Source organism: Pelodiscus sinensis, chromosome 1 (assembly GCF_049634645.1).
Source record: "Pelodiscus sinensis isolate JC-2024 chromosome 1, ASM4963464v1, whole genome shotgun sequence".
NCBI classification, from domain to species: domain Eukaryota; kingdom Metazoa; phylum Chordata; order Testudines; family Trionychidae; genus Pelodiscus; species Pelodiscus sinensis.
The window spans coordinates 285018348-285045185 of NC_134711.1; the positions used below are offsets into that span (position 1 = coordinate 285018348).

Below are 26838 nucleotides of genomic sequence, written 5' to 3' on the forward strand. Positions count from 1 at the left end.
TCCCCGCCACTGGAAGGCCCGGGCAGAATCTCGGGGCTGGATCCGGGCTTCGGGGGCTCCTGGCTGTATCTGCCTGAGGATTTGGTTGGCTGGGCTGAACACCTCTCCTCCTTAAGCAGCGGAGGATGCGTGGGGCAGAGGTGCTGCTGATCCCGAGCGCGCCCGGGCTAGCAGCCAGCCTCGCCCTACCTGCAGCCGGCTAGTGCCAGGCGCCTAGACGCGGCTATAGGGTCCAATCCCCCCCGGCGCTGAGAGAGGTGGGCGGGGCCGAGCAAGGGCCGGAGCAATCCGATTGGCTGCCGAGAGCTGCCCCAGTTGATAAGAGCGTCAGCCCGCGGGCGCTGGGCGCTGTTGAGCGTGGGAGCCTGCCCGCGCCGCCTGGAGCCTGCCCGAGCGCCATGCGGCGCGCCAGCCGAGACTACACCAAGTACCTGCGCGGCTCCGAGGAGCTGGGCGGCGCCGCCCACGAGGGCTCCCAGCAGCCGCCGCCCTGCGCGCCGCCTCCGCCGCCGCCCTGCGCGCCGCCAGCCCACCCGTACTTGCCGCCTCCCGCCTCCCTCCGGACCCTGCTGCTCCCGCTGGTGCTTCTCGGGCTGGGGCAGGTGGTCTGCAGCGTGACGCTGTTCTTCTGCTTCAGAGCCCAGGTAGCGCCCTGAGGAGGTGGGATGAGGGTGCCGCTGGCTGCCTCTGAGGCTGGGCAGAGGAATCGGGGGAGGCTTTATGGGGACCTACCCAGCCAGGGGGTGGCTGTTTTTAGAGCTGTGGGTTGAATAATCTCCAGCAACACCGTAATGTCATAGTTTGAAAACCAATGTTAAGCTTTGGTCCTGTAGCCTGACTCAGTAAGTTGAGAACCTCAAAGTCTATGGCTGGGGTTGGCAAATGCTCGTTACGTGGCTTCACGACCACTTGAATGGCTCTTCCACAAAGTTTGCTGTTCAGACCTTTTCACTTGTAAGTTAACTACATCCTCTGGGGAGAAAGCAGAGCCACAGGCAGGGATCGGGTGAGGCAGGTATTTGGACATTAAGACCCAATGGTACCCCACATTTTTGGGTGTCTTATGCAACTGGGTATCCTGCCTATGGGTAAGGACAGCTCTGTCTTCTGGGGCTCTGCTCCCTGCAAGTATTGGGTTATGCTGACACAGGCTGCTGCTTTACATTTCTTGCTCTCCATGTGCCCTTGATCTGGGAGCTGGGGTGGAGGAAGGTGGGCTCCAATAAATGCAGGAGTCAGTGGCCTGGAGTGTGACCTAGGCCAGCTGAGTTAATTCATTTCTCGCTTGGGAAATAGGCTAGTTCAGGGCAAGTTAGCTTGCCCACTTCTGTTTCTTGCCATTGACATGCTGAATAAGGGGCACCCTGCCGTTGGGTGTCCATGTGCGCTGCACTTAAGTCCCACCGGGGTGTGAAAGTTTGAAAATAGGCATCATAATGTGAAGATGGCTCTTTTCAGGTTACCCAAAACATACAGATAAATAGGAATTCAGAAAGTAAGGGGAATAAATTGAACAAATCTAAGGTAGGCTGGTATATCAGGCTCATCGTTGTGCATTTATTGGGTATTAGAGAGCAGGTAGGTGAGTGGCTTTTATTGGACCAATTTCTGTAGGCAAGGGAAACAGAAGTTGGTTCAGACAAATATTACCTTACCCACCTTAGTGTCTAATATCAGTGGGCCATCACAGTTGCAACAGCAGTGTATACCATAATGGAATATTTGGCATGTAATTCATAATGGGGCACCAGAGCTAACTTTGGCTATTACGGGTTCTTGTGCTCGTTAATATGACCCTAACATACAGTATTTTTCTTGTTGCACAGAAAAAACAGGGCCCCGAGGCTGAAGACTGCATTTTATTTAAGCCAACTTTGAGTCCTCTTTGGAAAATAACTACTTGCATACTGGTACAAGAATTGTCCCAGGATTCTCTTTAGGGACTACTTTCTTTTGAATTTTCTGCTGCTGCTCTTTAATGTGGAACTTGGTGTGTAATGGCTGGCAGAGGGCAAAGATACCTTCTGTAACTGCTTAGCTCATTTCCCAGGCGAGAACAACTAGACTGCCCTACCAGGCCACAAAAATATGGCAAATTAATGTTTTAGATTGGGCATGCTATGCATGTTACAACTGAGCTGCAGGGTGATAGGATGGGAGGGGTTGGGCTACAAAGTTATGCTTTCTAGTGGTTTAAGCTTTTAGAAAAAAAATGATTTTTTTCTTGGAAATTACACTGCATTGGTCGGATTCTTTTACATATTTTTTTGCCTGATACTGTGAACTTTCTCAAAGGAAGTGGGGGGGAGGGGGCTGACGTTTGCTCTTTCTCGGGGTGAAACTAAAGATCAGGCTCTTTCAAGTTTGCAAAAAAGAGATTACTATTTCAGAGTAGGTGGACTAAAGATGCTGTAGAATCTGTTTATGTAAGTTGTACCGTCCAAAAGCTGAAGAGAAGTTTCAATTAGGATATTAAGTAGTTATATGTATAGTATGAATACTAGCTTGTCTTCATAGAAATAGTGCTTTTTTTCTCCATTTGAAGTCAGTGAAGTAGACATCTTTTTTTAGGTCAAACTTTAGGTAGATATACTTGCTCTTGGGCTAATACAATATAGAGCACCTACAGATTAGATGCATTACAGATGCATAAACTTTTAAACAAGTAATTAAAATAAAACCAATGACTGTTCAAAATTTATTGTAATATTATTTGTTTTTTGTTACTTGCACCTACTTATTCATTCCTTTCTATTTTCAATTATTGGCAAATGCTTTGCATTTGTTAGATCCCTTTAAAAGATATGTATGACCTGTTGCAAGCTTGTACGTACATAATTGACTATACTTTAGTTGTGTGATGGTTCGTTGTTATACTCATTCTAAAATAGGTTCAAGATACTTGTTTCTTGACCGTGAAATAGACTAATTTATACAGTAAATCATTACTACTTCATGCAGGGCCCAACAAAACTCCCATCAATGAAAATACTTCTATAGACTTCATTGTGAAATTGAAGCATGACTTTTGACAAGTATAGCTTTAATTTGATATACTTCATACTATACACATGTACTTTTTAATCTATTTTAAGGTTATGTCGGATTAATAGTAGGAAGTCTTCAGAATACTTTTCTCAAAGATGCTGAACTACTCAGCCAATAGTAGTGTGAATTACCCAAGTCTGAATTAGAAAGTATTACTGAACACTTGGCAAATACACCTTTAACACAAGACTTTTGTTTCCCTGTACACATTTTTCAGATTTCTGCTACTATTCTGGGAGTAAGCTAACCAACTAGTGGATAAATGAGAACTGGCTTCTGTAATTTGTTTGAACTTTCACAAAGCCTTTGTTAAAGGAGTGTCATAGAAGAGGCTCTTAAGGAAATCAAATAGTCATGGGGCGAGAGGTGAAGTTCTTTGAAAACCAACCATTTATTCCTGCTGTTCTGCCTTCTAACCCGTTTCCATTTATCAATGTGAGGTAACAATAGCTAATGTCCTGTACTAGGTCAGATGTTCAATTTAAAAAAGTTGGAAATATTTTATTTAAATACCTTTGGAAGTAAAGGTTTTTTAAAGACAAGTTTTTTAGTGGTAAAACTAAAACTTTTTCCAATTACCATGGACAATGTTTTGGACTTTGTGTCCTCCCTTTCTCTGCCTTTTGCCCTTTTTCTTTTGGCCACTAGAAGAGGGATAGAGAAGGAGGAAAAATGAAGCTTTCATTTTTTTCAGAAAACTTGAAATTTGTAATAAAACATACTTAACCATTTTTCACCATCTGTATAAATAAATGTATAACTTTGGGTCAGGTGTGTGTGGAGCAGTAAGGTGACAAACTTCAGTGTGATATGTAGGTTAATCAGTCACTTCAGCGGAGTATAATGTGCTAGAATGACGGACATGTGTTGGCAGGGGACATTTACTCTTGACAAATGCATGGGGATGTATATTGGAAGGAAAAATGTGAATATTTGTACATGTTGCTTGATTCTGTTGAGTGTTACCACTCACAAAAAAGTCCACGTCATTTTGTGAAGAGATCAGTGGAAAAACTCAACTTGTTGTGCAGTGGTAGTCAAAAAAGCAAGCTGTTAAAATTTCTAACAGGATAGAAAATAATACTGAAAATATAGGAATGATATTCTTTTGAACTGAAAATCAATGATTTTTGATATTTTATTGTGATTAATTCCCAGTGCTTTTTCTTTGTTCTCCCTGAAGTTTTACAACTTCACCAGAATAAGTTAAACTAATCCTGTACTTGCTTTCAGAGCTATCAGTAATCCTATACATTTCTCAGGATATCCCCATAACCTTTCCAACTACAGTTGCAAAGATATTCTCCAGGGTATTGTCCAATAGTATCTAGTAAATAAATTAGGATAATCCAGATTCCTCCTTTAATACAATTTGCTCTTTATTTGTTCAAGCAAAATTCCATTTGACACATGATTTATTGCCTATTGATGTCTATGAAGCCATGCTGGAGATGAACATGACTTCCTATGTACTGGACCTGGTCCCCTACAAAGTTTGATCTCCTGCATTTGTTATAACACCTATGTTAACTTTTTTCAGAAGCTTTTTGTTTTTGATTACATTAAAAACTGCAGGAGTAACCTCTTGGCAGTAGAGATTACTTACTGGAAAGTAAATACATATTTGCAGGAGCCCAAAGGACTAATAAATAAAAAATAAGTTACTATATTGTATACAAGAATTTGAAGGGAGGGCTACATAAATTAGAAACCCAACCTCCGATAATACCTTGGGCCCCTTCGATAATCCCAGTCTATATTTATTTACTGATGTTTGGCAACTATTGGTAAATGTTAATTTGTTAAAATTAATTAAAATAATGGTAAAATGTTAATCACAAAATCAAACTTTTGTTCAGTTTTTTTATTCTAGGTTAGCATGAATCGTTTGTTTTCATTATGCATTCTAAAGCAATTGTCCTGCTAACCTTACCTCTGGTAGTCTGTTAAACAAGTTAAAAGTACGAAACTTTCTATTGATCACACATTAAATTTGTATGATTCTGTGTTCACTCCTGAGTATGAATGAAACATTTTTTGTTTAGGCTTCTGAAAGAAGGCTGCTTTATTTTCTTCAGTAAGTAAAATAAATAGTTTTAATTCGACTAAAATATGGTGCTCACAATAAGTTCCAGTTACGCTTTTAAATAATGTAGAAAAAGAACTGCTCAAAATTTGATGGCAATACATTCTAAGTGTATGTTTCAGTATCCTAACACATTCCATTAAGTTAATTCAATCATATAAATTAAAACCAAAAATACTCTTTAATCTTTCATCCTTCTGGTAATATAGGAGTGTTCTGCTTGCCATGTTTTACTGAGTTTGAAAGTACCATGTATTGTCCTGAACTGCTTCAGTTCATCAAACAGATAAAATTCACATACCAAACAGATAAAATTGACTTTACCACTTCGAAAATGTTATTCATTTTTTTAAAGCCGTTTAATGTAAAGATACTGATCCACAAGCTTGATTAATCCATTTTGTTTGTAATTGCCCAGTAATTACTCTTGGCACAAGATCATTCTCTGTTATCAGATTCCAAATTTACTGATCATTTGTCTGATTCATTCCAAACTTATTAATTTTTATGGTCTCTGTTCCCTTTGCTGCACAGGCAAAATATTCCCCCTTCAATATTTCATAGACACCTGTCCTATAATCTTGTTATCTTAATGTGTATCCCTAGCACAGCATGCTCCTACTATATCTGAAAAAACATTGAGTTTATCTGGTTTGATTTATTTTAATATAAGGTATCTGTGGTTTTGCTTACCATTACTTATATTGTGTGAATAGAAGTTGTATGTTGAGAATGTATTTTAGAGCAGTAAGTGGTAAGATTAGTATGAAATACACTGAGTGGCATACAAGTATACCTTTTGGTTATACTGAATTCATGTCTATGGATAAACTTTTCAATTATGGCTGTTCTTAAATCTATTTCAGATGGATCCTAACAGAATTACAGAAGAAGACACTCACTGTCTGAGAACACTCTTTAACCTTCAAGAGAGCACAGATTTACAAGAGGCAGCAGTGGAAAATCAGGAAGCAAAATTAATGTCCGAATCATGCAGGAGAATGAAGCAGGTTATTCAAGGAGCTATGCAAAAGGTATGTGCACCCTGAGATTCAAACTAATATTAAAACTTGAGTGAGGTTCTCAAATCCTGTGAGAAAAGAGGTAAGTGTTTTTGGCTTGGTTTTCTTGGAGAGGAAGGAGGTAACTTTATTATCTATTTCACAAAATTAGTGGTTGCATTTAAATTTTAACGTCTCTAGTATTTTGTTGCCTTTGTTCATGAACTCCTTGGCAGTGGGTCTGCATTTCAGTACGCAGACTAATGGTGCTTCGACTAGCTTTTTTTTTTTTTTAAGAGAAAGAGAGGGAAGTTTGGATTTCCCCAAGAGGAAGAACAATTGTGGTTAGTTGATTTGCCAATTTGTAACTAAGGATAGTCCAGATGGTAGTATTTTATTCTACTATTTTTATAGATTTCCCAGCATTTTGGTTTTGAGAAAGTTAGGGTATCTCTTATAACTTTAGTCTGACTGTGTCCCTGGTAACTTGGATGTGATTACTTTCTTTTGCCAAATAAGATCACCAAGCAGAGGGTAGGTGGGCAAGCAAAATACTAGATGGAAGCATGTCCTCTCATTTCCTTCTGGAGGGAATGGCACATCTTCCAACAACCTCCTTGCCCTTTGTGTGTGGAGTGGGATTTGAAGAATTGGACTCCCCATGTGTGAGAACAGCTCCTGTTCTCTGTACAGAGAATTCAGTCTCCTAATGCCATTTCTCATGTACAGAGAATTCAGTCTTCTTAATGCCAGTTCTCGTGTGGGGACCATTCTTACTGAAGTATAATGGGCACCTTATAGATCCAGTGAGTGAGCTGACAGCATTGAGCAGAGTGCAGAATAATTTAAGAGCAGTGGGGAAAATGAGGACAAATACAAGAGAATTATCCACTGTGCCCCTGGAGGAGTCCCCCAGTCTCCATACCTTCAGGGCCCCCCTTACCCTTCCTATATTCTAAGGGTGCCAGCTCCATCCCTTGGGAATCTGGACGTGGCTGTTCCCAGGGTGGAACAGCTCTTGAAGTACGGCAAGATACATAGCAGTCCTCTTGTCAGTCACTGAGGATATGTATCTGGTAGGAAGAGGTTAAGCCTAGCACATCTTTGCTATAATTTCTCAATGTGAAATTGCATGAAATTACATGTGACGTTGCACACATGCCTATGAGCACAACCTTGTGTTAATGAGTCTGAACAATGTAATAAGGAAGTCTTGATTGGCATAACTAGGCAGCTTTTGTTTGTCTTTTCAAGAGTTACAGCTAGCTCCCAAATACTGATATGGCTAATGTCTTTTAATTTCCATAATGAGTTTGAGAGGATTGTCAGAAAAAATTGGACTCAACTGTATTATGTTGTTTTTCTTCTAATATTTGCTGAAATTGTGTGTGTGTGTGTGTGTGTGTGTGTGTGTACACTTTAGAGGAAAAATAATTTAATGGCACGAGTTTGTTTGCACACAATATATATAGTTCATTGCTCTTTCAGAGAGCTCTGAATGGGATGTATATTCAGTAAGTGAATGAGAAGTCCTGTTCACTGCTGGCTAATCAACAAAGGCATTGGCTTTAGTGGAAGCTGTATGCACCTTCATCCTGATGAGGTAGAATGAGTCTGGCTGATTATTTTGGCAAAAGAAATTTTATTGTTCTCTTAAACCAATGACTTGACCAAAATGATCAGATTTTTATTTTATTTGAACACCATAAAGGAGAATATGTATATGACACTGGGTAACCAGGTCTGTATTTTGGTTCAGTTTGGCCCTATATTTTTGATACCGAGGGAGGCAAGTCAAAATAAGAAAAATAAATGCTACCTTAGCCTCAGGTGCATCTCTTCAGCTGAACAAGCATATACCCCAGATATTAAAGGGCCCATGTTAAGGTAAAAAGCATGGGTTGGATTCTGTGGCCTCATCCATTTCCATCTGTGCTGCTCTGGTAATGCTAAGTGGCTGGAAATTGCGTGGATCTTTCTTGATTGTTTCTAGTCCCTGGTGTAAGATGCTTACGGGAGGCATGGATGGAGAGCATTGCTTTCCTATCAGAGAATTTTACCCCATGGATGTTTTTAAAAACCACACTTCCTTATTTGCAATACTAATTATACCATAGGTTGCTGAAAGGCGACATAGTAAAATCTGTGTTCTTGTCATTTATGGTATTTTACTTTTTGCACTTAACTTAGTTTGGCCAATGAAAATAGACTGGTCAGTTTCATTTTGCATGCAAACAGTTGGTATTCTAGTTTTGTGTGTGTACTCGAATGTATCTACATATGTTCCTTGCATATGCATAGGTTTCATGTTTACATTTACTACAAGGCCTAGCCTGACTGTATTTTAGTGCACCGACTAAAGTCATTGGGAGTTCAATTGCAGGGTAGAGCCCAAAACATTTTCCCCTTAAATATTAAAGCATTTTCTAGCTAATTGTTGTTTATGCCTGAATTACTTGACACATTCTTAGGTGATAGAACTTTTGCTTAGAGCAGCATGTTCAGTAGTGGTGTACTAGTATTCTTTTACAAACCTCAATAATATATTGCTAGTCCTTAGTGTAGTGTTTCCTCATAACAGATCAGATTTTGATCGTGAGTACTTGTGCACATCTGGAGTAACTTTATCATCAGTGGACTTATTTTAGATTTACGTTGTTGCAGCTGAGATCAGAATGTGGTCACACAGTTTTAGGTAGACAAGTAATATAATTTTCTTGTTTGTGGTTTCATGGTTTGGTTTGGCTTTTTTTTTTTTCATGTAACCCTAAAAGCCCTTTGGCTGTCCAAATACACTGACCACACTTTCTATAAAGACTACCCTAAGTCTGGCAGTAGAGAGATTGACAAACATGTAGCTGGGGTCAATCCGTGAAGTAACACTTTTTTGGCAGTGCTCCCAGACCTGGCAGCTTGGAGTTAAGGCCTAAACTCGTCTCCCGCATACAACAAAACACTTCGCTGCTAGGACCTCCAGGATAGTCCTTGTGAAGACCTTTTTATGCTTCGCAAACATTGTGAGCACACAAGGTTAACAACAAAGTGCTGGAGAGGCCAGGTTTCAGAGTTACAAGTTGTCTAATTTGTGATCTTGATCCTGCAACCTCTTCCATTTCAGGTACTAGGAATGCTAATACTAAGTTACAGGTCTGGAATACTTACTGTAACTTCTGGAGAATATTGGTACACGTTAGGGACGTAAACGAGGAGTCGAGTACACAATTAATTGATAAGCCTAGGCTTACTGGTTAATCTTCTCTACTACACTCATTTTCCCCTGATTTGCTGCCTCTGTATCAGAGGCAGCAGGTAGGGCGGGGCAGAGGAGAATGCCATAAAGCAGCCTCTGCCCGTGGCAGGCCTGGGCTTTGCTGCAAAGAGAGGCTGCTTCATGGGAGGTGGAGCAGCCTCTGTATGTGTGAATTATAGAATCATAGGACTGGAAGGGACCTCAAGAGGTCATCGAGTCCAGCCCCCCGCCCTCAAGGCAGGACCAAGCTCTGTCTACACCATCCCTGACAGATGTCTATCTAACCTGTTCTTAAATATCTCCAGAGAGGGAGATTCCACCACCTCCCTTGGCAATTTATTCCAATATTTGACCACCCTGACAGTTAGGAATTTTTTCCTAATGTCCAATCTAAACCTCCCCTGCTTCACTTTAAGCCCATTACTCCTTATCCTGTCCTCAGAAACCAAGAGGAACAAATTTTCTCCTTCCTCCTTGTGACACCCTTTTAGATATTTGAAAACCGCTATCATGTCCCCCCTTAATCATCTTTTTTCCAAACTAAACAAGCCCAGTTCATGAAGCCTGGCTTCATAGGTCATGCTCTCTAAACCTTTAATCATTCTCGTCTCTCTTCTCTGTACCCTTTCCAATTTCTCCACATCTTTCTTGAAATGTGGCGCCCAGAACTGGACACAGTACTCCAGCTGAGGCCTAACTAGTGCAAAGTAGAGCGGCAGAATGACTTCACGAGTTTTGCTTACAACACACCTGTTGATACCACCTAGAATCATATTTGCTTTTTTTGCAACAGCATCACACTGTTGACTCATATTCAACTTGTGGTCCACTATGACCCCTAGATCCCTTTCTGCCATGCTCCTTCCTAGACAGTCGCTTCCCATCTTGTATGTATGGAACTGATTGTTCCTTCCTAAGTGGAGCACTTTGCATTTCTCTTTATTAAACCTCATCCTGTTTACCTCTGACCATTTCTCTAACTTGCTAAGGTCATTTTGAATTATGTCCCTATCCTCCAAAGAAGTCGCAACCCCACCCAGTTTGGTATCATCTGCAAACTTAATATGCGTACTCTCTATCCCAATATCTACATCATTGATGAAGATATTGAACAGTACGGGTCCCAAAACAGACCCTTGCGGAACTCCACTTGTTATCCCTTTCCAGCAGGATTTAGCACCGTTAACAACAACTCTCTGACTACGGTTATCCAGCCAATTATGCACCCACCTTATTGTGGCCCTATCTAAGTTATATTTGCCTAGTTTATCAATAAGAATATCATACGAGACCGTATCAAATGCCTTACTAAAGTCTAGGTATATGACATCCACCACTTCTCCCTTATCCACAAGGCTGTTATCCTATCAAAGAAAGCTATCAGATTAGTTTGGCATGACTTGTTCTTCACAAACCCATGCTGGCTATTCCCTATCACTTTATTACCTTCCAAGTGTTTGCATATGATTTCCTTAATTACCTGCTCCATTATCTTCCCTGGGACAGATGTTAAACTGACCGGTCTGTAGTTTCCTGGGTTGTTCTTATTCCCCTTTTTATAGATGGGCACAATATTTGCCCTTTTCCAGTCTTCTGGAATCTCCCCTGTCTGCCATGATTTTTCAAAGATCATAGCTAAAGGCTCAGATACCTCCTCTATCAGCTCCTTGAGTATCCTGGGATGCATTTCATCAGGACCTGGTGACTTGCTGACATCTAACTTTCCTAAGTGATTTTTAACTTGTTCTTTGTGTATCCTATCTTCTAAACTTACCCTCTCTGCTTGTATTCACTACGTTAGGCACACCTCCAGACTTCTCGGTGAAGGCCGAAACAAAGAAGTCATTGAGCATCTCCGCCATTTCCAAGTTTCCTGTTACTGCTTCTCCCTCCTCACTGAGCAGTGGGGCTACCCTGTCCTTGGTCTTCCTCTTGCTTTTAATGTATTTATAAAAGGTCTTCTTGTTTCCCTTTATTCCTGTAGCTAGTTTGATCTCATTTTGTGTCTTTGCCTTTCTAATCTTGCCCCTGCATTCCCGTGTTGCTTGCCTATATTCATCCTTTGTTATTTGTCCTAGTTTCCATTTTTTATGACTCCTTTTTTTATTTTGAGATCATGCAAGATTTCCTTGTTAAGCCAAGCTGGTCTTTTGCCATATTTTCTATCTTTCCTACACAGCGGAATTGTTTGCTTTTGGGCCCTTAACAATGTCCCTTTGAAATACTTCCAACTCTCCTCAGTTGTTTTTCCCTTCAGTCTTGCTTCCCATGGGACCTTACCTACAAGTTCTCTGAGCTTATCAAAATCTGCCTTCCTGAAATCCATTACCTCAATTGTGCTGGTCTCCCTTCTACCTTTCCTTAAGATCATGAACTCTATTATTTCGTGATCACTGTCCCCCATACTGTCTTCCACTTTCAAGTTCTCAACTAGTTCCTCCCTATTTGTTAAAACCAAATCCAGAACAGCTTCTCCTCTGGTAGCTTTTTCAACCTTCTGAAACAGAAAGTTGTCTCCAATGCAGTCCAGAAACTTATTGGATATCCTGTGCCCCGCTGTGTTAGTTTCCCAACATATGTCTGGATAGTTGAAGTCCCCCATCACCACCAAATCTTGGGCTTTGGATAGTTTTGTTAATTGTTTAAAAAAGGCGTCATCCACCTCTTCCACCTGGCTAGGTGGCCTGTAGTAGACTCCTAGCATGACAGAGTGAAGTTAAGACAGAGCTGTATCACAGGCAGCAGTGTGGGGCAGCAGGCAGCAGGCAGCTGGTGGAGGTGGGGAACGGGCTTTTAAACTGGCTCACCTTGTGGACCAGCTCCTGTCTGACACTCTGCAGTGTTGCCTCTGATAGAGACAGCAGCACAGGGTGGCAGGGGACTCCTTGGGAGTGAGGCCAGAGCACACTGCTGCCAGCCCTGCCCCTGGGGACTCTAATTTCCATCAGTTACTCAATTATCCTAATGTGGGTACTTGACTATTCAATTAACAAATATCTAACAACCCTAGTTCACGTACTTTCTATTTTGCTTGCTTCCTATCAAACGAGTTCTTGAAACTTGTGAATTTCCTGCAAGATTATCAGAATCTCTTCCTGGTATCTGTTTGTTCTTAAACAGCAGTAGTAGCATTAAAGATAGCACCATAAGGGATTACTGTTTATATATATAGATGGATAGATGGATGGATGGATGGATGTCAAAAGGGTCCACTTGGCTTTTAAAAGCCTGGTTGTTTTTTCCAACATTTACATCTTTGTTCCAGATTCTGGGAACTGAAATTGCACAAAGCCTCAGAATATTATACTGAAATAACACATTTTTTAGAAAAGCTATAACATTTTCATAAACATAATTAGACTTCAATTCATACATCAGGTGCTTCTGAAAAGTTTACTCATTGTAATAGGTGTAATACTTAGCTATTTACTTCCAGTAAAGTGGAATTAATTCCCAACTCTCCAGGAATATAAAGCAACCTACCTCTTGACTTGTGAAATGTTAACCCCTGGAATAAATTGCCTAGAAATGTTGTGGAAACTCCATCATTGTTAGACATTGTTAGACATCATTGTTAGACATTCTTAGATTATGCTTGGTCCTGCCATGAGTGCAGGGGACTGGATTTGATGAACTTTCAAGGTTCTTTACAGTCCCTATGATTGTTAGTTTAGAAATCTGGCATAAACCCCTTAACAGCCTGCTTTTATGAATGCTAAAATTTCTGTTCTGTGATGTTTGATTCATTTTGGCTTTTAAATCTTTCCTGGTTAGTACTGAAAACTTAGGGCAATTTAATAGTTGCTGTAGAGCAAACTAAGTTTAATTTCTGGATAGTCATTGTGGTGGTTGCTATGTTTATAATAAGCCCAGTCATACAAATAGTCATGTTTAACTTTACTACTGTGAGTAGGCCCATTGAAAATGTAAACACATGAAAGCATTTCATGGGCTGGGGAGTTAAGTTTGAGTAGGTGAATGACTACAAAAGTAAAAAAAAAAAAAAAAAAAAAAAAAAAAATTACTATTTTAAAAGGAAATGGTATATCTTAAAGGATATTATAATAAACTGTTAAGGTCTGGTACATTGTTTATACCCAAGTTTAAGTATATAGCATTAGACTGACTTCAAAAATAATCTGAGTGGGAGTAATTTGGGGGGTTGCTGAGTTCTATTCCTGCTTTGTGCAAATTCTCATTGTATTGAGTTTGCTGTAAAAATTAGAAGTAGAATTGTGAAGTGAATAAATCTGACAGGATCCCTTAGTGATACTCGGATCTCAGTGGTGCAGGAGCCAAATTGTAAATCAACATTAATAACAAGAGCTACAGTAGTGTGAATTGTTTCATTTACTGTAATCTAGTATATATTTTAGAAATGTGCATCTGACTCTATCCATCTATGAATGTTTGTTCAAGAACTCTTCCTCACTGGTAAGAAAGCTAGGACCACCAAATTGGTATGCAGCTTTCTCTTATCATAACTTAAAGCAAAGTCAGGGTTCAGTTATGCAGGAATCATGGGATGTGCATGGAATTTGATGGCTTCTCTTAAAATGGAAAGGGGGAGGGACCGTTATACTGCAGAAGGAATGCAGGGAAGGGCCAGAGATGGGGACTGGGAGTGCATTGGTTTGGGCATTTGGCATTTGGCCAGCAGGGGGCAGGAGTAGAGAAAGGGACAGCTATCTACTGCAGTATTTCTCAACCTTTTTTAACAAAGTACCTCTTCAAAAAAAAAAGTACCCCCAGTACCTACAGTTTTCAGTCACACAATTTTTTTCTACCATTGCAACACATTTATTTAAATAACTTAATTCATCGCCCGCCTGGCTACAATTTTTGGATGTAAAGTACAAAAACAAAGCGCTGTAAAACTTAAAACAAGCATTCCATTTTCTCCAAATGTTAGTTGTGTTGACATGCCCCCCAGATTTCTCTAGTACCCTTAAGAGTACTCATACCATTGGTTGAACCTCTCTAGTCCAGCACCTTTGGGACCTGATGGTGCCGAACCAGAGAATTTGTCGAACCACAGGAGGTCAATATTGTCTAGCTGCATTACTAACACTTCCTTTTCTTACTGAGCTCTTATAAGACATTTGGGGCAAATAACAGCTAAATAACAGCACAGAAAACTGAGCCAGAATTGTTGGCTGTAAAACTTTATGGGACCATGGGAAATTTGGCCACTCCCATGAGAAGTGGCCATCCGGCTAATTGAAAACATGTTTGACTGCAGATGTTCCTGGACAAGGGTGCTGGACTAGAGGGGCTCAAAATGTACATTTCAGAGTGTGTGTGTGTCTGTCCACTAGCTGGGGGGGACTGACCCCTTCCCCAGCTGTGCTTGCTGTAACATTGAGGGGGCTGGGATAGTCCTCTCTTCCTACATACTGAACCCCTCATCCTCATCCCTACCCCAGAGCAATGACTTAAATGAAGAAAAACAAAAATTAAGGACTCAAGCAATGCCAGGTAAATATAATACTAGCTATTTGTATTGAATAGCATAATGAGAAATACTTAAAAATGAGTAGTCCTGTGGCACTTTAGACTACATATGATCATGAGCTTTTGTGGGCAAGATCCACTTCATCAGATGAGTTGGAGTAGAAATAACAGAATCCAAGATCTATCGAACAGCCAGATAAGTACTTGTAAATTGTAGGACCTATGTTAATGAAGCTAATTAAAGGGGCTGACATTCCATTCATAGCTTTATGAATATTTACTGTGTTTGTATAATGATTCACAAAGCAAAATGAGTGACCAAGTGTTATCAATTACAGTTGGCTAAATTCATAGGAGAAGCATTCTTCTTAGTTGTGAATGTGGAATAATAATTAAATCACAGTGTTAATACCATGTGCAGCAAAGAGGTGCAGGAGACATGTTAGAGCCCCTTGTGACTAGCAAGGCTGTCTGAGTACCACTGGGGTAGATGATACCTGCCTGGCATAGGGCCAAAAGGATTTGTCTCCTGTGTTGGGTATCCTCTAAAATCCTAGCAGTGATTTCAGGGAGTGCAACTTCATGAGTGTTTTACTATAGCTTACTGTACAATGAAAGGCACTAGTTTTTGGTGTGGTCTCTGAAGAAACATGCAATTTGCAGTAAGTATACTTCCTAATCAACTGAACAGTTACTAATCCCCTCAGACAAATGAATGCAGGACCCCAGATTATATAGAAGGGGAAAATTACAAAGTAAATACTTCCATGCCTCTGAAGCAACACAATAAAGGGTTTATCCCCCTCTAGGGAAGGAGGGTTGGAATTGGGGTGCTGGAGCCAAAGGGCATCTCCTATATTTGTATTATCGTATTATCTCATGGATTCTCTGAAGTAAAGGCATCTTAGGACATCCACAGGAGGGTCTTCATTGTGCCCTGTGGTGGCATGCTCCCTTCAGGAGCCATGTAGCTGTTGGCACAGGTAAATATTTGATACATTGTCATTCTTACCCCTTCAAGTGAGGTAAAAGGGGGAAGGGGGGATGACTAGGAGGTCAGTGCAGTAGTTCTTGTCACAATAGGTCTTTGCTTGTGTCTGGTCTTGAGACTAGCTTATGCAGATCCACATTTTCTAATAACTGGCATGAAAGCAGAAAAAAAGTGTGGGGTAGGTGGCTGAATTGCAATTTTCCTATCAATGTTGGGGAGGGAATGCTTTGCAACTTTAACAAAAATAAAATTAATCCGCTTCTTTTCTCAGCTATACAGCAAAAGTGTCTTATCTATAAACTCATCAGCCTTTCAGCATAGCTACTTAACTTTGATAGTCATACGATGACTTTCATGCTGCTGTGGCTTTCCATTTTGGTTTAGCGTTTATACACCTACTGAATTATCTGCTGAAAGGGGAAAGTGAGCATATCTATACACAGAGTACCTTCATTTAATTGTGGTTGCAAGGTTACTTAAGTGACTTCCCTGATGTATAGAATTAGTGTTACATCACAAACTCCACAAGATGGCAGTAAGTCAAATACAATAGAATATTGCTAATTGGGATTAATATCTAGGAGATCTGTTGCAAATGTTGAGAATGGCAAGAGAACAAACATTAAAAAATAATTATGCATTATGAAATGCACTTGGTTACTTTGGTAGCCTCTGTCCCAAAGAATTTAGACTAAAGGATAAACATACAGAAAACAGGGACACATTGAAGAATCTGAGTTGAGGAATTGATTTGGATGTCCATGTCATAAAACCTCAGATTTTCATGTATTTGGTGTCCAGTTAGTACAATAATACAACTAAGGTTGGAGTTCCTATGTGCTAGTCACTGTACAAAACCAGTCCTGACGGTCTCTGCTCCAAAGAGCATGCCATCTAATTACATGAGACATGAGGCTGGAGAAGGAAAATTTTACTCCTGTCTTAGGTGGGGAACTAAGGCACTGAGTTTGACTTGCCCAAGCTTGCAAAGTTTGGGCCAGAGCTGGGACCTGTACTGTGACTCTGTTTTGTGACTTACCCACTTGTTAACAATTTCAGTGTCTACTCGTGCAGATGTTCAGGGATGGAATGTTGGAGAATGACTCTTCAGGAGCATAAGTGGCAGCTTAAATACCTCTTGGTTGTGCTATGCCTGGCTCTGGTCAATACGTAGCTTGTTTTCATTAATATTGAAATTTGCTGAGTTTATTTAACATTCTTTCACTGCATCCACACTGTAGCCTTCTTCTGCAAAAGCTTATGCAAATGAAGCATGGAGTGGAATATTGCCATGCTTTATTTGCATAATTAATTAGCAGCTGCTTTTGTGCAAGGGGCTTTTGCGCAAAAAGGAGCTGTGTAGATGGCTCCTTTTTGCGCAAAACCTCCCTTTTGCGCAAGAGCCATTCTTCCTCTTTTTTTTTTTCAGGAAGAACAGCTCTCGAGCAAGAGGGGTTTTTTGTGCCAAAGAGCCATCTACACAGCTCCTTTTTGCTCAAAAGCCTCTTGCACAAAAGCGGCTGCTAATTATGCAAATGAAGCACAATGATAGTCTACTCGGCACTTCATTTGCATAAGTTTTTGCCGAAGAAGGCTACAGAGTAGATGTAGCCTTCCAGGCTGTTTTTGGGTCTTGAATAGCTGTGCAAGTTGTCTTACCCATCACATTCCTGCATGCTCTACAAAGGGCCAGAAGCACTTGCAATCCCTTCACTCATTTGTGTGCAGGGACAGCTGCCTGCTAACTGTCCGTAGGGCATAAGTCATCCTGAAAGGAAGCAAGATCATTGTCTTTCTGCAGCAGCTCATATAAATGGCCAGTTGTGAAGGAGAGAATGCTCTGCTAATCGCCAATAAAGGCTGGTTTAGCCAGCATATTCAACCTCTCTGAAGTCTTCTGAGCATGACTACATGATGCCCCGAATGGCACTATGACCCCAGCTATCTGTTGCTCTGTATTGCACAATATTCTGTGACAAATTTACTTTACTTTGCCATTCTGATCATTTATACTTACAGAAAAGCATTAACTCTAACCATGATAGCAATAAAAGGCTGTAGTCATCCTTTCAGCATGATCTTCAGTTTTTCGACTGTACCACTAATTGTATAGACTTAAGATCTTGTGAAGCAAATATAAGCACTATCATTCCTATTTTCTGTTTTCAGAAGTATTGGCCATAGTGCCCCCATTATAGAAAGAAGCTTAAGTTGACCCCTGTGTTCACATGTGTCCTGGAAGCTTGAAACCATATATTCCAGACACTGGAATACACAGTGATGAAGAATTATTTCAAGACTCTGTAGTTTAATAACTTTTCTGTGATAAGGTTTATCATTGGGAACATGACTATCATAATAGCTGTTTTTTTCATTTTAGGAGGCACAGCGCATTATTACTGAAAGAGAGCCTCCAAGATCAGGAAAAGGTAATGACTGGCTTATAATAAATATTTGAAACCCTACTAAATTTTTTTTTCTTAAGTAACAATTCCTTTTTTTCCCCTCTAGCTATAATGGGAACATCATGGTTTGATCTGTCCAATAGAAACAAACCTGAGAAACAGCCCTTTGCACATCTCATTATTGATGATAAAAATATTCCAGCTGGTAAGTTCAGTCTCATCAAATATTTCTGCAAGACATGTTGGTTGCTTTACAGTTTTAAACAATACATAAAGCCCTGGGATGAAGACTTTTAAAAATGGCTAGTGATCAGGTCTAGCAGCAGAATGAAATACAAAGGGATAGATTTTTAAATTGGAAGGCTGTAATTTTGTTAACTGTAATGGAGGTCCTATTCCCTCCCTCCCCGAAACAACAGACATCTGAGTTCAGCGCAATGCAAAATGGCTGCTGTACCAAATAACCAATATCCAGGCATTTTTTTGTCCATCTTAGCAATGTTAGGAGCCATGTTTCTAGGAAAATAAATAATTGGCAATGGGTCTCTAGTGAATGGTGCTAGCTCCCCAAATGCATACAACGGTCAATACTGCAAACATGTTGTTGTTTGCTGAAAAATATTCTAATGTTTAATACAACACTGATATGGCTTTAGCTGCATTGTGCATGGCAACCTTGCAAAACTTTTAGTGAGGTGGATTACAGCCAGGCTGTCTCACCAAAAGTGAACCTATTTGTTACTAAATTCTTTACCCCAGGGTGACTGCCCCCAATACAGAGAGGCCAAAAAGAGATCTTACTGTACCACTTCATAATATTTCTTCAGGCCATCTCTGGACATATGTTCTAATTCCACCTACATCTGGCACATCTCGTTGTACTCATAATGGTGAATCTAGTGTCCAATAGGGTCTCCAAAATGACACCCCTAAATCTTTTCCAAAAAATCCTTCCATACTATTCAGTATTTCCTCTTTTTTTTAAATCATGGTGACAAAGCATTGCGGTTCCTTAACTTTTAATTTGGCAACTTCCAGGTACGTACAAAAGCCATACCCAGTTTACACATAATTTAGCTGACTTGTATTTACCTATAACCACTTTGAAATAATGTGTGGCCCTTGATTACTTGTAAGAATACCCTTAACCATACAGTTTACACTTCACACTTTTTGAACAAGGCATTTTAAGTTGTTCTCTCGTGGCACTGCTCTGCCACCTACCCCAATAAAGGAGGAGTAGAACAGAAAAGGCAGAATTGAGACCTTTCAAAGTTTTGGCCCAAGCAAGGTGGTATGGGGGCATCATTTGAACTCCCCGCCTCAGGTGCCAAAATGTTGTGGGCCAGTCCTGACTTCACATGAAAACAATTTATGTACAAGTGGCTAATATACCTTGTCTCCTACCTCCACTCCCCAACCTCCACCCCCAATGTTAGGATGTACTAATGAGGAAGAGGAGTAATCCAAATAAGAAAATGGATAAACCAGGAAAAAGAGGTGCCTCTTGCACAACTTTAAGAATATGCCCAATCCTAGGGTTACATGTATTTCCGGGAATAATTAATTCCATTGGCAAAATCAAGTATCGCTCCCTCTGGTTTGATGCACATTAGTTAAGTTAGGCAGGTTTACAGGTAATCCATGTAAATACATGTTTGCTTCTTTTCCTCTCCCTTCAACCTGCACCCATTTTTTTCATATACTAGTTGCATTAAATTAATGAAGATTATAAACTTTTCTGGTCAGGGATGGTCTTTTTAACTGTGGGCTAGGTAATTTGAAAATGGAGCCTTACTGTGGCTTCCTGTTGCTACCACAGTACCACTCAAAGGGGTCTGGTTCAAAGAATACCTTGCCTCTGGGTCTTGTGAATCTTACCTATGGGACAGTTGCTTGTGTTCATATGGAATGCTGCTGGCTCAGAGGAAGAGAATCTGATACAACTGGTTGGCAAGGCAGTAGGGCTTTGAGCAGTAACCTTTTATATTCATCGCCATAGGTGTGCATGGCTCTTTGCAATCCACCAAGAAGCTAACCATTGTTGAATTGCACACATTGGAGGTGGAATCTATATCAGGGAGAGATGAAGCGGAGTCTTATAGAAGGGCTGAGTGAGTCATGCAATGAGTACATGGTTGGGTTAGTGCTGAGTAATAGTGAAACACATTGTGGTGATGGAGCGCAGTACTTGGTAATGTCCTGATGAGAGGTCATAACAATGGTTGCCTTGATTCTATCAAATGACTGTGTTAATACAAACCAAAGCATTTAAGACTTAAATAAAGAGGAACAAGTATTCTTCCTTGGCCAGTGCAAAATCCACTTTATTTAACAAACATGTTTTTTAGTTGGGACAGTTTAGCAACTGATGTTGCTGCAGGATTTGTCAGATCTCCTTATTGGTGAAAGCCCTGATGTCCTTATTCATGCTAATAGAAGATACTCCAGCAATGGTGGGCAGGAGCTGCTAGTTATGTAGTAGTAGTCACCATGGGAGAAGAAACTTCTTCCTGTCTGTGGTGACTGGCTTATTCTGAAGCCAGAGGGTTTTTGCCCTTTTGGCTACAGAGTTTTTTCTCTCCTTCACTTTCTGCCCTTTACTACCTTCTAAACCTTTGTTACTGATACTAACAATCCAGCCATAGTATCTATAGTATCTCTCAACTTGGTAGAAAAAGTTTGTGAACATAAAGTAACTGTGCTAAACTTTCTTTCCCCCAGGAACACGCAAAGTGAACCTTACATCCTGGCATCATGACAAAGGCCAGGCAATCTTATCGAATATGACCTTCCGTGATGGAAAACTAATAGTCAACCAAGATGGGTTTTACTACTTGTATGCCAACATTTGTTTTAGACACCATGAAACTTCAGGAAACCCAATTAAAAGAGGACTTCAGCTGATGGTGTACATGATTAAAACAAACCTTAAAATCAAACGCTCTGATGTCCTGATGAAGGGAGGAAGCACCAAATATTGGTCAGAAAATTTGGAATTTCATTTTTATTCTGTAAACATAGGAGGATTTTTTAAACTGAAGTCTGGAGAAGTAATAAGTATCCAGGTATCAAATCCATCATTACTGGATTCATCTCAAGAAGCAACTTACTTTGGGGCATTTAAAGTAAGGGATCTAGATTGAGTCTCAATATTTTTCAATTGACATGTATTTTTAAGGACTTTTTTAAAGTTTAGCAGTTTATATAGCTGGATCAGAGACCACTAGGAGAGATGAGTGAAGACATTTTGGGGCCCAGTTGCATCTGTATAACTAAGAATATCACTCTTCAGGGTGAATTTTGCCCTAGACTTCATAGGGAGTCTCTCAGAAATATGAAGGCAGAATGACCTAATGGGCCTAGTTCTGATCTTACATCAGTTTCATACCTGTGTAACTCCACTGGCACCACTGACTTTTACACTGACATAATTGAAATCCAAATCTAGCCTGATGTTCTTATGTCTTTGAACTGCTAGTTCTAAATTCAGTTCTGATATGCCATTACCCTATTGACTTCAGTGTAAATATAGGCCACATTCTGCCTGTCCTATATAATTCCTTTGGGGCCCAGTCTTGCCTGTCCTATATAATTCCTTTGGGGCCCAGTCTTGCAAGTTGCTGAATGCTCTGACCCTGATCTAGCAAAGTAACTGTTTGTAGTAAACTTAAGTATTTGCATAGCCCCACTTACTTAAATGGGCCTAGTTACATACTTAAGTGAAGCATGTGCTTGCTTATTTTGCTGAATTGAGGCGAGAGTGGTCAGTCCTTGCAGAAGTGACCCCTAGTTCAGAAGGGCTTTTAGGGGATCTGATCTGACTTACAATTAGTTTACTTGCTGTTATAGAAGACCAAGTCTGATTATCATTGCACCTCCAGTTACATATGAAGAAATCTGAAGAGTTAAATTCCTTTGACCTGTTACATTGTGCCAGAGCCTGCAAATACTTTTTTAAGAGGCAAAATATGTATGTTTATAGTCTGTGTAATATTTAAAGTTATATTTCAGATGTAATGTTTTGAGCAAAAAATTGTAAATTGTTTGTTTTATAGTATTTGATACAAAATATTTAAAACCTCTTGCTGTGTATATATTTAATGGTTTTTAGCTGTTTTTAATGTACAGTCATGTTTAACTGGTGCACTTTGTTAATCCCAATGGGAAAAATTGCAGCTAAAATTATTTGCAATTAGCAAATATAATATATTATTTCTTTGTAATTTAATACATTTTTGTTAAACTTGTCAGTATTATAGAAGCATCAAACTGTCCTAATTAGACCAGAATGTTGATCACCAGCTCTTCCAAACCTGCAAGCTAACTGACATTACAAAGCTGACATTACTAAAAAGAGTACATAGTGGGAGACAGAAATCTGCCAAGTGTAATTACCGAAGTCATCTTTTCCTCCAGCAAATTGTAAATCCTGAAGTAGAATTTTTTTGTAAAATACCAAACACAATGTTACACTTCCTCAGGCTAATTTACCAAAGAAACCAAACTGAATTCAGGAGCAGTTATTTTACACTGTACAGTAAACATTTTCTTTGTTAATATTTTGTTACAAAATACATTTCTAAAGAAAAATGGTGTGGCTTCTTTTTTGGCATTTTGGTGCATCTCTGACAATCTGCCAGGATGATTTGAAGTTTGAACCTGGCCAAGTATTAGTGGCAGGAGTAGAGGAATTGAACCCTCCCCTGCTCCACGGGGTTTCAGTTGAGGGCTCTGAGTAACAGTTGAACTGTGCACTTGCCTGCTCCCTGGGTCACTTTTTATTCCAGCTTCAGTTCCTCCCTTGGTCTGCATTAGGATTACCTGTGCCATCCCTTCTAACAGCTCTCCAGAGGGCTTTCCTCCATCAGTAGTGGTCCATCACATGTGTCTCCTTGGGTGAAAGGCCTGTGGCTGCTGGTGGTGGGACCTGGTCCTGACCATGTTTAGCTCCAGCAGTGAGTCTCTCTGTTGGAGCTTTTAGCACATGATTCTTGCCCTACCCTCACTGCCTAGAGACTGATCTGATCTGATGCCTTTTCTGAGCGGCACAGCTAGGCCAGTCCTTCAGGACTGAGAGCTGCTTATTCGCCCTTACGCAGTTCACCAGTCTGGGGCTTGTGCACCTGGCCACATGCCTTTCCTCAGGTGGAAGGGAATATATTTGCTTTTTCCCAGATGGTGGCATTCAGGCTACAGTGCATGGTGCTCTCATGATCTGGTTGTCCGTGTCCTCAGTTGGCTGAACTATGGAGCAGGGTGTGATCCATAATGAATAAGGAGTTTTCTAGTAAGTATTAGTGTAGGGCAGAGGCAGGTAATAAGCAGGCCCTAGGAAATCTAAATTATCTAGATAATTTTTAGTGGACTGCATGGGCTGAAGCCAAGCCAGAGCTAGAACTGAGCAAAGCAGAGCTGTGCTGTTCCCTAGTGCAGGGCTACTGCAGCAGGAGTTGGTAACTGGGCCAGATTGCAGGTCACAATCAAATCCCACCAACAGCAGTGCAGCCTCTAATGTGTCCACTATTCCCTGCCCCTCAGGAGAATATAAGCCATTGACTGGGTACAATTGCTGCAAATATAGCATCTACACAAGCAAACTGCTATTTCTAATTTAATTCAAAATAGCAGGATGCTTAATTTGAGTTTGGCATTACTCCTTGTAGAATGAGGTTTACCAAACTCGAATTAGCTAATTTGGAATAAGCACTGTATAGATGCTTAGTCCAAACTAGCTGGCCTCCAGCCTTTCCAGTTTCCCCTGGTGGCCACTCTGGGCCAATACCAGGAAAACTCTTCTCCTTCATCTCCACCCCTGGAGCCCTTAAAGGTGCAGGCTCTGTCCACAGTGTCTGACAGCTCTAAGCCTGCTGGCCCAGAGCCAGCAGTCACTGCCCCAACCCCATGGCTCCAAAACATGAGCCAGTAAACCACTGGCAGCCAGCCCTCCACTGCATCCCAGGAGCCTGCCAGGGCCCATAGAAGGCGGGCACCTTCCTCGTCCAGGGTGGAGATCAGGGTGAACCGTATTCAGGTTTGGGGGTATGTCCCCAAAGTCCCTGATCACTGCAATAGACAGAGGAATGCAGCCCTCTATGGCAGGATAGCTGCCAGCCTGGCCACCAAAGGCCACATGAAAACCCACGAGCAAGTCTGCATGACAATCAAGTTGGTCCAGCAAGACCCCCAACCTTGAGCTTCTCCTCCCTCTGCCTTCCCTTGCTGCTCTCTTCTCCCAGGTTTCCCCCTCCCCTCTCCCACCCCAGTTTTGATCAATAAAGAGAGTTTGTTTTTGGCAAGATGTGTTTTTATTGGACATCAGGAAGGGGGGTTAGGGAGGTGTAAGTGGAAAGAGGGAGGAATGAGGCACAAGCCCCCAGTGGGACACACCAGGGAGGCTCTTAGTTCTCCTTAGGGTGGAAGCTCTTCTGCAGGGCCTCCTGGATTCTGTCTCTAGTCAGTGTGGATGCAGTATTTTGAAATAGCAAAATGCTAATTCAAGCTGCGTTTTGTGTGTAGATGCGTTAATTTGAATTAGCTTAATTTGAAATACTTAATTTGAATTAAGCTAATTCAAATTAATGCTGTAGTGTAGACATACCCTTTTTCTACTTACGATACACTACTTTTGTAAATTGTTTGCTTCTTCGTGACTAATGATTTTAGGGCTGCCAGGTTGCATCTTGTACTTCTGCTTATCTTTTGGAATGTTCTGATCTAGTTCATTGTATCTGCTCATTGTGGTCACGCTCTGCCCAACTCCCTTGAGCACAGGAAGCCATATTCTCACATGCTTGCTTCAGGCCTTGCTTGCATGCATGTATTGCACCAGACTTTATCCAGGCCTAAGCTTGCATGATCACATGACTGTACTTTGGTTAAGACAGGGCTGTGCAGATTTCGCCACAGATACTTACACCCACTTGACATAGCTGTGAGTAGAATTAGGTCTAATGGAGAGTAGAGGGAACACCAACTTAAGTTTGGCCTTTATGGACAAAATACTGTTTGACTAAGATATTACGGTGATGAGTATTAAAAATATCTGCCATTGAATGATAGTACTCATGATGGGGGGCAGATTAGCTTAGTAACTTAACTTTAAAAAACATTGACAGCAGTAGTAAAGGTTGCTATGATTTCCTTACTTCTTTGTGTCCCCTCCCACCATCTCAGAAAACAGATTTCTTGTTGGAGGAGGGAGGCATTTCCCACATCTCAAAACTCAATGAGATTTTAGGAAGCCACGCAGATACTGTATGAGTAACTTCAGAAAGCATTTTATTCCTCAACATAAAATTACAACAGTTGAGTCCCCGTGCAACTCCTTGGTCTATCACTCTTTTGGGGCTCTCTTTAGACACCATTAGACTTTTACAACCTCCCCCTCCCCTCAGCAGTTCCTAGACTAATAGCAATTTCAACAAAACCTGTTTAAATGTGTTTAATGCATGTGCTATTTCTGCTGAGATGGCTTGATAGGAGTACAGATATTTTTTAAAACATAATATTTTGAGGTTAACATTCCATGATTTTACTTCCACAGTTTTGATGTAACATATTGACGGAGTCTTCACAAACAAGGGGAGAAATATGGGTCTTCAAACTTCATATGCTTGAAGGAAAAGGAGCTAACTTAGTATTATACCCTCCCTACCATTTTTCAGGCTCTTCTTCCCATTCTAGCCTCAATTTAAGTCCTTTGTATTTGGGTCAGTCATGGAGGAAGTGATGAAAAGAGTTAATAGTTTAGCTTCTCTTCTGAATCCATTTCAGTGATCCCATTTCTTTGTTAAGACTGCAGGTTAGGTTGTCAACCTGAAATCTGTCAAATTCATCTGAAAAATCATTTTCTTTTATAAATTTAGTACTTCTTTGTAGACGTTCATGTGCAACATCAGTGTATTGATCAGTCATCTCCCTGCTTAGTGCACACTGCCAGCCTATGGTGGTTGGATACGAATACAGACACACAATACAATGAGAGCAACTGAATGTCATTTGTTTTTAAATAGTTCTGTAACTTATTGTTTCATAAGTCTACCAGGAACCTCAATGATCTAATCACACCTCTGTCAAGTCGTCTTTTGAATAAAGTAGTTGGTTTCCCTTTAGAGATTGAAATTGGAACCTAATATTCATAATTGTTTTGCTGTTAATTTCAGAATGACTTTCATGCTTGACAAATGAGGGTGGGGGATGCCCATAAATCTTGAAGAGGGGCAGAGACATGTGAGCTGAGATCTCTTTAGAGAACAAAACAAGAGCAAGTTTTCCCCCAGCTCTGGCAGTAGTCCCCATGTAATCCATACACCGTCTGTGTGTGGTTCACTGTCCCAAATAGTAGTGGTTAGACCACTTACAGGCTGAGAGAATGAGTCTGCTCTGCAGCTTTTGTTGCATGCCACCTAACAGTTGCCTCAAACTGTAGAGGCTCATGCACTACGCTCTAGAGGTCCCAGGTTTGGGTCTGCCTGCCAGTATTGCAACTGCATTACCAAGAGGTTGTGCCTCAAATGTGTTCTGAAGGATGGTCTTTAGTTATATAAGTAGACCTCTGAGAGTGCCAACCCCGAGGCCAATTTTTGGTGATGCTTTTTGTC

General features: G+C 40.7%; 1 protein-coding gene across 1 annotated transcript; it reads left to right on the forward strand.

The window, feature by feature from the left end:
* Positions 1-24063, forward strand: TNFSF11 (TNF superfamily member 11). Its single transcript, XM_006124392.4, has 5 exons — positions 1-644; positions 6001-6168; positions 18211-18259; positions 18342-18440; positions 20960-24063. Exons 1-5 carry the CDS (start codon positions 399-401, stop codon positions 21379-21381), a joined length of 984 nt encoding a protein of 327 aa, XP_006124454.2. The 5' UTR covers positions 1-398; the 3' UTR covers positions 21382-24063.
* The last annotated feature ends 2775 nt before the right edge of the window (positions 24064-26838 follow it).